We start from the raw sequence: 12,258 nt of genomic DNA, 5'->3' as shown, positions 1-12,258 counted from the left end.
CAAAAAAGGGTATATTAGCTCCCTACAAAAATCTAATCCAATGAGAAAATAAATCTAAAGTCCAATTGCAAATGACAAAAGTGTAGCAAGGTAACTGGTAACAAGTCTGCTGGTTATTGAGAATTTAACATTAAAATATGTCCCGGCCCTTTGGATCATCCGCCGAATGATCAACCGAATGATTGCAACAGATAAAGAAACAAGCAAAATTTGTTAAATGGAGTGCATGATCAAAGAAGGTATATTAGCTCTCTACAAAAATCAAATCCAATGAGAAAATATTGTTTTCCGATATTACAATCACAATCCACGGACATGACTAAAAATGACTGACACGTCCCGCGCGGCATCAGAAATATGGGAGGAAATCTGGCACCACGATTTGTGGTGCCAGTTTGTGGCCATGGATAGAGCCCTCTTTGCCGCCTCCGGCGGTCGCGCGCTACTGCAAGCGAGAGGGCTCTGGTTAGAGCAACAAACGGTGCATATTATAAAATTTATAAATATAAAACAACTTAGCTAAAATATCAAAAAAGAAAGTGCTTCATGTACATTTCTATCATAGTATTAGTATAAGGGACGGGGTTACCGTTGTATCACGTCGTGACCCCACGGTCGTTTCACTATGGTAGAGTTTCTACGATACAGGGGGAGCCGCGCACTCCGCGTATGACAAGGTTTCACCTAACCATCACCATGTGCTTTCGAGCCACTGCGGGCGCGCGCTACTGCAAGCGCAAGGGCTCTGGATAGAGCAATGAGTATGACAAGGTTACCTGGCACGCCGATCTAATCCCAATGCGCGGCGCTCTTTTCGGGCTTCTTTTGTACGGGAGAATATATACAATATAACGGGCCGGGCAATTGATTCACGATGTCAATCCTTCGCAGCTCGGTGAGGCACAGTGGTGCATCTCGCCGATCTACCGAAGAGAAGCATTATTTGATGCGCGCGCGACCCAGTAGTGCATCGCGCTACAAGCCGGGCAATAGACTCGCTCCTACTAAATCGCTCGCCCAAATTTTAAGAAAATTCTTGTGAAAAGGCCCTTTGGGCATGAAAGTGATCTAGATCGGTGTATTTTAAGACGCTGATTCCGAATCATCCCCCATGACGTAGGGTTAAAATGCTTCCTGGAGAGTTATGGGCAAAAAACCGTTTTGGTCACGTGACAGGCTAGTAAAATACGAATTCGATTGTTTAGGGCCCGAGTTAGGGTTAGGGTTGTGGTAAGGGTTATGGTTAGCTTCGGGGTTATGATTAGGGTCTTAGGATTAGGGTTTATGTAAAACCGTTTTGTACGGCTGCAAAACCATAAAAACCAAAGTCACGTGAAATTTTTGGGCGAGCGAATGGCGAATCAGTAAGAGCCCAATAGACTAGCAAGCTAGGTGATTATAGCATATAGGTGAAGTTTTATATTTCTAGTACCACAATGCTGGCAAGCATTACCGTTGCCATTATCAATTATATTCACAATACTTTTTACCCCCTTTACTATTTACCCCTGGCCTTAACTATTATACAACTTTATTATTTATCAGGCATTAAGCATCATCGAAAGTAGTTCAGCAGGTATATTTAAGTTCAAAACATACTAATTCAATGTTAAAGATGACAGGAATAAAAAATAGTTATGTGGAGGTTTTTAAGAAGAAATTTGCGCAAAATACGGGCCAGCATGTTATACGAAATTAGGTAAAAACCCAAGATCGCCATATTCTGGTGCCTTAAAACCATGTTAAAATTAAGTTAGAGATCCTAAATTTTGCAGGGCGTCTCTAAACGTTGACCACTGTAATTGTAAAAAATTTTCAAGTTTCAGGTGTATCGGGAAATGGGTTAATTCTGGAACCCCTGTTTTACAACAGATTGTCGTGAAGTATATACATATATGTTTGACCAAAACCCATAATATAATATAATCATGGGTAGAGTGAACCGCTGCCAGTGTCTCTCTTTTCCAAACAAAAGAAAAATGATATTAATTTGAGGAACCGCCCGCAAATGCAAATTGATACCGAGAATGAAATCGGTCGCTCGCTTTTCCCATTCATTCACGGCTTACGAATTGTAATAATGAATAAAGCTTATAGAATGGGAAAAGCGAGCGACCCATGATTATGAGTTTTGGTCAAATATCATCTTTTTTTGATTATAATGTCAGGATAATTTACACAGTCGAAACTTCATTAATAAGGAGGCAATTTCAACGATTTCGAAATTTTACCTTTGAAAACGTTTCCTTGTTTTAGGTATGCATATTTGTCGATAACAGACTGAATATGGCACTTTTTACTCATTCAAGTTGGCATTAAATTCATATATAATGCCATTCAAATATCGTGGGAAAGCAGAATATATTCGAAATCACGAATGAGCAAAATTCTCACCTTTCGCACGTGCAAACTTTGAGCAGACGTTGCGTGCGCATACAATATTGAATCACCATAAATTTTTGCATAGTGGTATTTCATATATAGTTTGATAAGCGTGCAAATTTTTAGAAGATTTTAAAAAGAACTGGGATGACAACAGGGACTCCAAAGTTGATAAAAATCGTGAAAATAACAATTTTCAGCATTCAGTGATTTCAGCTATTTTAAATCAATTTGGGCGTGTCCCCACGTGTGCAAATTTTCGATTTTTCCCCTACTCTTGCCGAAGGCAAAAAGATCGTAGGGAATAAGTAATCGGGTTTGGATATATGAGGTGGCCCGATGGACCTGCGGTGATGACAAAATTCTGCTCTTTCGCAATATAGACCACCCCCCTATAATTAGGCTTTCCGCTTCAGTAGGACATGGGTTTTGGTCAAATTTAATAATGGTTTAAAATGGAGGACAATAACGACACAGGCGTTGCATGGTTTTCAGCTTTTAACGAAAATACCAAAATATCAATAACTGCCCATCACACAATTCGTTCAGAATATACTGATAATATTACTACGGTAGTTTGATCCAACGTAAGTACATATTTAAAAGGGTGCAAGACACAAGTACAGGAAACTCTTGAACTTTAAAGTTCTTAAACAAAACGTTAATGTTAAATTGGTAAACAGGTAATTTTCCGTCTAAGATTCAAGATGAAAAAGCTGCCTTTTGATAAAACTCGCAGATAAAAACAATTCCCGGAATTATACCATGAAATAAACTAATAAAAATGGTTTAATGTTAGGCACAATTCAATATTTCGTCACGCGTAGCCGTAAAGTACTGGCATATTATAGTACAACTATTACTATTTTATCAGATGAGAATGTTATCATAGTGTAGCGTAATAGAACAACTTTTCCCTCCCTTTTAAAAACCGTAACATCTTTTATAAATTTTATTTTCTTCAACATTCCATTTTATACCGAAACACTCGAAATATCCAGCAATAAAGTTAAAGTCAACAACGGACATTTTGAATAGTTATGGAACTTATTTCTTTCAGCCTCAAAAGATTGATTAATTATATGAACTAAACTGATGTCTTCATAATTACTCAGATCTAATCCATTACAATCCAAAAATGAATATCACGTGATTGTACACGTGATATACATGAATATCACGTGATTGTACACGTGATATACATGAATATCACGTGATTGTACACGTGATATACATGAATATCACGTGATTGTACACGTGCTATACATGAATATCACGTGATTGTATCACGTGATTGTAACACTCAAACGGTGCAGCTATTTATTCCACATAATCTGCTAAATCAGTTATAGTTTTTATTAACTCAACCAATCATTTAAATGATTAACAAATTGACCAATTAATTAGCTAATGGTCCAATTAAAGGGTCGTCAACTGGTGATGGCGTTGGTAGGCCTGGACCACACGTATATATTGCCCTCATTGCAAGAGAGAAGAACATGGTCTTTAGTGAATACAATGCAAGTCAGTCTCTCAGAGGATACTCTTTTACTGACTAGTGGATCTATCCTTGGTACCTGAACAAGCCATTTATTAAATATTTTATTAAAATTTATCGTAAATTAAATATTTAATTTTTAGTCAATTAAATATTGTATGTTTATAAGTATAACATACCAAGACGCGCGCAGAGTTGGACTCGTCTACGGTCTTGGACATATTTGGAACAAATATTTTGTGAGTATCACCCGTTAAATTAAATACTACTCCAACAAAACAGTGTGTAATAATCTTACGTCAGGTCTAAAGAGTGATAACTAAAATGCGAGGTTACCAAATTAAATTAATTAATTAATTAATTAATTAATTAAATTGTAGACGAAACCTACCTCGTATAAGCGTGGAACCTTAACACTGTCTAATATCGTGTAACATTGTATATTTCGCAGAAGTTGGGAATCTGAAAACAAATACTTTATTAGCAGAGTGAAAGCAATACGACAGTAAAGTAAAGTGAAAGTAAGATAACAAGTTATAACGAAAGTGAAAGTAACTGACCTGATAAATGTGTATCACTATGAGAGTGTCGGACGAAACTTCGTAGTTTACTAAATTTGTTTCGGTGAGGTAGCGTGTTAGCTGCGTCGGATACTTTGTTACTTTTCTTGTTAGGCGACCTGAAAGTGAAAGTGAAAGTGGAGATATAATAAATGTGGATTCTGGCGAGGATCAGGAGGTGATACATGTTTGTTTACTTTAATAGTAAGCCCCTGTTAGACGACTTGAAAGTGGAGATATAATTGGAGATATAATGGAATATATTCTAATCCAGCTAAAATCCTAAACCAATTTACTTCCAAACTAACGATTTGAATGGACCCTATTGAAGTCTCAATTTAGTCTTCAGCAACTGTTTCTAGAATACAATAAGACGCAAGAGAACACCAACGAAGAAAGTTTACACCTTAAGTCTACTTACAAACTAGAATGATGATTTTGGTACCAGCAGTCCCAAAAAATACCACAAAAGTCTTAAATATACAAAGCACACACCCTTTCAGAGGTAGAGTAAAATATATATATACAAAGCACACACCCTTTCAGAGGTAGAGTAAAAGAGGAGTAGGAGGAGTTGGAGATGTTGTTAGAATTGTTAGCTGATTTATCAACGGGACGTTTCTTGTCGCACTCTGTTTCGCTTGGAGTGTCAGATTTTGTTCGCCACGTCGACACTGGTTCTAACGAATCCTGAAAGAGAATTAATTAATTAATTAATTAATTAAATCACTTTTAAACGTGTCAAAATAAATATGGTTCAAGATTTTTTGACCAATACTAAGTATGATCCTGAGAGTTTCACTTTGTCAATAAGACAAACCCAGGTAGAGCTTTGGTAGAAAGAACAAATAAGACTGACCTCGCAAAGATCCCAGAAGAATATGTGAGCATCCTGACCCACACTACCGAACCTGTAGACTGGTAATTCTGCATTATCTTCTTCTAGTGGCCTGCAACAGTATACACCGTTACCAGGGGAAGTTAATAAAGTACAATAAATAGTAGGCAGGACAAAAAGGGAAAGTTAAGGACAACTAGAGGGGAAGTTCTAAAGATTAAAATTCAATTTTAAAATTCGTGCACTAAGGAGGTCATAGAGAATTCAAAGGAGGAAGCGGAATGTCATTATTTTTACAGTTTTTCAAGCTAAAATTCACGTCATACCCTTCCTCACTAGTAATTTAATCTCAGTTTACTAGTTTAGTTTAAAAGATCTTAGTGTAAGTTACCGTTCGAAGCTATACCCTTACAATTGTAAGCGTCAAACTCACAAAGGTCAATAGCGGTACAAACAACAGTGTATAATTGAAAATTAAAGTGAAAGAGAATCTCATCGTTACCTGCCGTTCGAAGCTATTCCTTTCGAATTATAAGGATCAAAGGTGACCATAGTGACCCAAGACTTGTGCCCCTCACCCCTTGCAGTAATCTTGTGATCTTGCAGTGACCATACCGTAACTAGGTCATCTTCTCCACCCGTCACTATATACCTGACGTTACAGCGTTTAATAAGGGGCATTTCAGTGATATTAATGCTTTTCAAACAAAGTTACAACGAATTATTCATGTAGTGCATCCTGGGTTTGGACAGGATATGCCCAATATAATTTCTGGCTAAAAGAGCTTCATAAGATATCGGTTAGTGGATTTGACGAGCAAATTGCAAATTTATTTCCTGTGACAACTGACAAAGTGCATTCTAGCAAATTTCCAAACTGTGTGATTGGAGTTGAAACGATAATCGAGCAATGTAACAGCATACCTTCCATCAGGACTCCAGCAAACGCACAATAATCCACCAAAATAACTCCTCATAGCTGACACCAAATCCTCCCTGAAACAATTATAGTTAGATTCCCAAAAATAGCTTATTAAGTCTCTTAACTGAGTTAACAATTTAAGAGTGAATTTTTAGATTTTGTGTTAAAATGTAACATGCACATTACTCAGTGCACTCTTATTGATATGAGAATCAGCAAACTAATAACTCACGAAGTAAAGTCAAAGACCCTAAGAAAGCCATCTTGAGAAACGACTGCCAGATGTTTTGTATCCGGAGAAAAAGAAAACTCGTTGATCTGCCCACACTTCAGTTCCCACTTTACAATCTCCTTCGTTCTACTTTTACCACGATGCTGAGTAGGGAAACCGTACTAAGGTAAAAGAGCAAATAGAATAGTGTATTATACTGATAAGTAGATCTTTCCTACCATATTTGGGACTTTAACTTATAAGGCGCACTAAACGCATGTCAAATCGCTAAAAAAGATGAGAGCAAAAAAGGGTAAATAAGAGTAATTAGTTGAAGCTGCCAAAATGATACAGTTTCAATAGCAGAGGGGCATGGTTGATGAAGGTAGTATAACAGTGGTGGGGTGCGAATGTCCTTGCTGTACGGCAGTGTTAAACAAGGAACTGAAACCGAGGGGTTCCGTTCAGGCCCTTCACACTTTGTTTCTGTCTAGTTCTAATGTACCGTCACAATAGTGACTTTAAATATTATGTACCCCCAGTCTTAAACCATATAATTTATCGTGAACGACGCATTACGAAGGAAAAACCAACTCGTGCGCGCGACCGTTAACCAAACCAACAACACTAGATGTTCTCCATATGTTGCAACAGGATATTTGCTAGTAGTTAGCTCATATTACAGTTCTGTTCCTACACCCACGTGCAACGCGGTACTTTTCGAAAATTTCGAAATTTAACGACTCGTTTAGGGACATGGTAAATTTTAATGAACTTCCATCGATTAAATTTTACAGTTATGTGAATTACCGTTCTCAAGCGAATAGAATTGCTGATCAAATCTTAGAATTAGGAGCTTAAATGAGCGGTAAAACTAAATGTAACTAATCAAATAGTTTTTGGAAGTGAAAGTGAAAGTGAAAGGACTCACCACGAGAATATTGTAACTATCTCCCTGCTTGGAGAGAGTAAATGAGATAGCAGGTTCGTTCATCGGCGTTTTAGTACAGTAGGTCGTGTTGAAAATGTACATGTTACCGCTAGAAAAGGAAGCTGAAAAATTATAAAGATGAGAAATCCGGAAGCGATGTTTATTTATTAGGGTATATCATATAAATGGTTCGTAAAATCCGGATCATGTGATTTGCAATTTATTAGTGGAATAAGAGAATAGGGATACACTAAATATGCGTGTAAATAGAAATATGTCCAGAAAAGTAATACATTAATACATTGTGGATCTATTCTAAGGATTTCTGATGAAAATGTGTGCATTCCATAAATACCTATGAACTGAGTTTCTGATCCCGGTATCCACTTAACACAAGTGACTGAGCTTTCTCCATTTTCTATCGCATACTGAAAACATAATTATCATCATTTTAAACATTATTCTACAATAATTAGTGTAATTATCACATTCCTGAGCAGCGAAAATACTGAAATCTAAGAAACAGTAGTAGAGAGCAAGAAACATATTCAAGTTTATTACGTAATTATGCTGTTAAATGATCATGCAAAATGACTTCAGAAAATTTTAGAAGCACAAATATTATTGAAAATTGTCAGGAATGCAGCTTACTGGGATTCGCTTTTGGGTATAATTTGGTCTCTTTTAAGAACGATACACTAAATTCTTGGAAAATGTAAATCAGTATAACTTTTAAATACCAGTCTTAACAATTTTAATCCGCAATGTCCATTTTGCTATTGAGAAAAGAAATCAATCTAAATACTTACGTTTTCGTTATATATTTTAATAAACTCCCATTTTAAAGGATTGATAAGATGAACTTGACCGTCAGTAGTTCCCACCAATAAATGAACACTATCTTTCGACCTGAAACAGAGTAATAAAACAACACAATTAAACAGCATTACGATCACTATTTATGTTTTTATACACCTCTAGCAAGAGGGTAAATACTTTAATCAGACTATCTTTAGTTTAGGGATTATGAATTTGACAAAATCTAAATGTATAAGTCCAGTCTAACAAGTCCTATAAAAGTGAAGTTTTTTAATAATAATAATAATAATAACTAGAAATTTAAACATCGCTTTATAGCCAAAAAGAACTCAGAATCCAAAGATTCAGTTTAAGCCATCTAAAGCGACTCATGAACATGTACATAAGAATTTTATGAAGTATGGTTTTTATGAGAAAGATATTATATGATACTTATAGTTATATGTTCTGAGAAAGTCTGGGGCTTCAGAGATTGTAAAGTTGTAATACCCACACATTTAAATAGATATGGTGAAATGTTCTAATAATAACTCCTCACTACTACTCAGTGTAAGTATACCAGATTAACCGTTTACAATTAGCGGAGATGATCTTTAACTAATTGCAGCTCTCAGACGATTATCGTTTGTATCAATTTGCTGTAACACTACTGATGCATTTCATAGTGGTTCTGCTCGTGATGTCTTAGTCACGTGACTCTATCAAGAGAGCAATAAATTTAGTGCGCTTACAGGATAGAGTAGCGACTAAGGCCCGTACCGTATACACCAACCTTTAGGTCATACTTAAACAGCGTTTTAAGTATGAGGTCGCACTTAAAAAAGAGTTTAAGTGGCACCTAAAACTCAATTTATTCAACAAATTTATCACTATAAACAATCTAATACAATATTAATGAAGGTAGGGGTTCATCAAACGCACCATTGATTTTACTTTCTTTATACGATAACTTAATTAATTTAGGCTATGCTATATATAATTGAGCGCCACTAAGAGTACAAACTGCGATCAAGTAAGTCTATCTCTGACCGTGCTCTCAGAAACTACTTAGTGTACCAAATATGAAGCCATTTTAATGCCTATTACCGATCACTCACCTAGTGAGAAGGTTAACGTCGTGACAAGTCGGACATTTATCTTTAAACGTGTGCTTGCCCTGCACACTCCTCTCTGTATCCAACTGAAATCAAGCAATCAGAGAGCTGTATCTCTGTCACGTGATATGACAAGACCAAACAGAGAGCTGTATCTCTGTCACGTGATATGACAAGACCAATCAGAAAGTCGTATTCTATCAAGTGATGTAAAAACACCAATCAGAGAGCCGTGAGAAAGTCACGTGAAAGGTTGAACTAACTTGCAGAAGATCCGATGCATTGAGCAAGTACAAATCTTTGGTGAGATTGTAGACAATCTTCTCTCGACTACCAAACTGGTCCTTTATTGTGAACAACGTGACCTTCGGCAGTGGCATTCTGAGGAGAGACGTACAATAAATATGTTATCAATACTAATAATCTCAAGATGTGTGTATGTCTGTCTGTCTGTTTGTCTGTTTGTCTGTCTGTCTGTCTGTGTGTCTGGAAATTTTCGAACGGCTTAATCAAGAAAACGGTAAGAGTTACGGGGCTGATTTTTTCGGTATAGTGACGAGAAAACTCTGACGAAGCCAAATGATAAAGGTTTTTTAAATCGGCCGGTGGTAAGTGGTTTAATTGATAAGTTTGTGACCCAAATGTGATACTAAAGTGTGTGTGTGTGTGTGTGTGTGTGTGTGTGTACTCTCCCACTCTCGCTCTCTCTCTCTCCCTCTCTCCCCTCATAATAGTAATGGTAATAGTAATAGTAATAGTAGTATAGTACTATGTTTACAGTATGTGCTAAAGGGGTATCTTAGGAAGTTTCCTGAACTTTTAACAGGTACCCCTCCTCATTTAACCCTAAATCAAGTATCCTATCATTCGGCTGAGTCGATCGAGGAGATTGCATAGATCCAATGGATCCTTAGCTACTCCTTAGACTAGGTAACATTGGGAATCGAACCCTGGACCTTCTGCGTAGAAGGCGGATGCTCTAACCACTTTACCACTAGGCCATCTATCTAGATTTGCTATATAATTAGGTAATTTGGCAGGGGACCTCAAGAGTCTAGATTGCCTATCAAGTATTACTATTATAATTAGATACGTGAGGGGCATTTAGAATTGAATTGCGGTGTGTTTGGATTGAGCGAGTTCATACTTTCACACCGTTTTAACTACGAAAATCCCGGCCGTGGGCACGGGTTACACTAGCTCACTAGTCATTCTAATGAAACCATAAGTGCACTGTGAAAGCAGCTTCACAGTTCGCATTGATAATGCTAGACTAAATCATTAATCCTACTGATTTTAAATCGCTACTTTAACTAATTAATCAATTAACTAATTAATCAACTGATTATTTAATTACTTTGGATGCTTGAGTCCCAGTGCAGTGTAGAAACCCACATTGTGGACCAACTTGTAGATTCCCTCGCTCGTTCGAAAGTGCTCCTTGATGAAGTCACTCCCATTGCTGCACGGCCCTGAATGAAGAGGGCACTTTTTTGATAAATGTTTCACTTTCACTTTCACTTAAAATTTCACTTCACGCACATATTTGATTTTAAAATATTGTTCTATGAAATATTATTATAAGAGGTGCAAAACCGGCATTCAATCCAAATGCAGTAGTTTCTTGCAATGCTAACCATAATGTAATTCATATACAACTTTCACTTTCACTTTCACTTTCACTGCCAACTAACCTGTCATCACAACATCTCTGTTTCGTGGTAAGTCCGGCGGGTCACATGTCACTACGTTCACATGTTGCAGCTTTGAATCTTTCTCCTCACATCCGCTAGCTATTAAAAACATTTTTTTTAAAGTAAAAGTTTTTTTAAAGAGAGGCTGGGCCTGTGTGGCCCACGAGAGGATAGCATGTGGATGCTTTGCCTACCTCTGGGGAAAATCATTTTTGACTTTTCAGAAAATTAATTAGATCTAAAATATTAATGTTTATAAAAAAATATCTAAACTATAGTTAATAGTTAATAGTACTATGTTTACAGTATGTGCTAAAGGGGTATCTTAGGAGCTTAGGAAGTTTCCTGAACTTTTAACAGGTACCCCTCCTCATTTAACCCTCAATTAAGTTTCCTACCAATCGGCTGAGTCGACCGAGGAGATCGCATAGATCCAATGGATCCTTAGCTACTCCCTAGACTAGGTGACACTGGGATTCGAACCCTGAACATTGTGCGCAGAAGGCGGATGCTCTAACCACTAGGCCAAATGATTAACAGATGTGCACAGTAATTAGCGTCTCTCCAGCACTTGGGTAACTCGTTAAATCCCGGCAGTAATTAGGGGTTGCTTGTGTGGTAACAATATTTCAATTCTTAACACACCAGATTTTCTGTGGGCCTATAAAGATCACTGTTATGTGGAAAATTTTCTACATCTTCCAGAATAAATCCCATCTCATCCCCAATCCCCCATAGCAGCTAAAATTACACGTCAGGACATGGTCGCTGTGTTGTAATATGGTACTTTCTATAGCTGACTCGCTAGATTTACGTTGGTGAAAGCATGACGTGTCACTTCTGATCAGTAAGCCTGTCTGAATCTGTTCCGTCACGTGATGGATCGTCTCCTCCCTAACAACCAAGATAACCGGAACAAAACCACCAGGAGTCAAAACAACAACCATTAAATTATTAACTCTCACCACCTGTTCTTGCTCACATTAATGAAAATGATTATGTGAATAAAAGTGACTGGGCAAAAGCTCACAAGTACTGAGACGCTGTTTGCGTGCCTTCTAATTAACTATTAGCTGATATTGTTTCTTTTACTTTCGTGAGCTATTTCTTGTTTGCATGGTAAACCAGTAAACAGTAAACCAGTAAACCAGTAAACAAGTAAACCAGTAAACCAGTAAACCAGTAAACCAGTAAACCAGTAAACAGTAAACCAGTAAACCAGTAAACCAGTTAACCAGTTAACCAGTAAACCAGTAAACCAGTAAACCAGTAAAGTGTAAACCAGTAAACCAGTAAACCAGTAAGTCTG

General features: G+C 37.1%; 3 protein-coding genes across 7 annotated transcripts in view; 2 read left to right on the top strand and 1 right to left on the bottom strand.

Annotated features, from left to right (window-relative positions):
* LOC134824393 (kinesin-II 95 kDa subunit-like) overlaps positions 1-12,258 on the top strand; it is an 86,953-nt gene that overhangs the window by 39,011 nt on the left and 35,684 nt on the right. The window lies entirely within an intron of this gene.
* Positions 1-12,258, top strand: part of LOC134824397 (prefoldin subunit 2-like) — a 42,579-nt gene that overhangs the window by 6,081 nt on the left and 24,240 nt on the right. The gene's annotated exons all lie outside the window — the stretch shown is intronic.
* On the bottom strand, positions 2,863-11,050 carry LOC134824394 (WD repeat-containing protein 20-like). 4 transcript variants are annotated; one of them, XM_063836297.1, is made up of 15 exons: positions 10,950-11,050; positions 10,613-10,717; positions 9,519-9,636; positions 9,259-9,341; positions 8,152-8,251; positions 7,698-7,770; positions 7,343-7,464; positions 6,433-6,575; positions 6,203-6,274; positions 5,781-5,930; positions 5,300-5,390; positions 4,979-5,130; positions 4,441-4,559; positions 4,272-4,342; positions 2,863-3,959 (listed from the first exon to the last, which is right to left on the bottom strand). In XM_063836297.1, the coding sequence occupies exons 3-15, from the start codon at positions 9,633-9,635 to the stop codon at positions 3,813-3,815; spliced, it is 1,440 nt and encodes a 479-aa protein (XP_063692367.1). In that variant the 5' UTR covers position 9,636; positions 10,613-10,717; positions 10,950-11,050; the 3' UTR covers positions 2,863-3,812. The 4 variants fall into 4 exon arrangements, with proteins under 4 accessions (XP_063692367.1, XP_063692364.1, XP_063692365.1 ...); XM_063836294.1 differs by having other exon boundaries at positions 6,433-6,593; positions 10,613-10,727; positions 10,950-11,044; XM_063836295.1 differs by having other exon boundaries at positions 10,613-10,727; positions 10,950-11,044.

The sequence above is a fragment of the Bolinopsis microptera genome, chromosome 12 (genome assembly GCF_026151205.1).
Source record: "Bolinopsis microptera isolate Bmic1 chromosome 12, MBARI_Bmic_1.0, whole genome shotgun sequence".
In the NCBI taxonomy this organism is placed as follows: Eukaryota; Metazoa; Ctenophora; class Tentaculata; order Lobata; family Bolinopsidae; genus Bolinopsis; species Bolinopsis microptera.
This window is presented reverse-complemented; position numbering and strand designations above follow the sequence as displayed.

Excerpts from the sequence above, each read along its gene's own strand:
- LOC134824394 (XM_063836294.1), bottom strand. Across the intron at positions 4,560-4,978 it reads TTTACTCTACCTCTGAAAGG|GTCGCCTAACAAGAAAAGTA; the intron begins GTGTGTGCTTTG and ends TTTCACTTTCAG. Across the intron at positions 4,343-4,440 it reads TAGTGATACACATTTATCAG|ATTCCCAACTTCTGCGAAAT; the intron begins GTCAGTTACTTT and ends ATTTGTTTTCAG.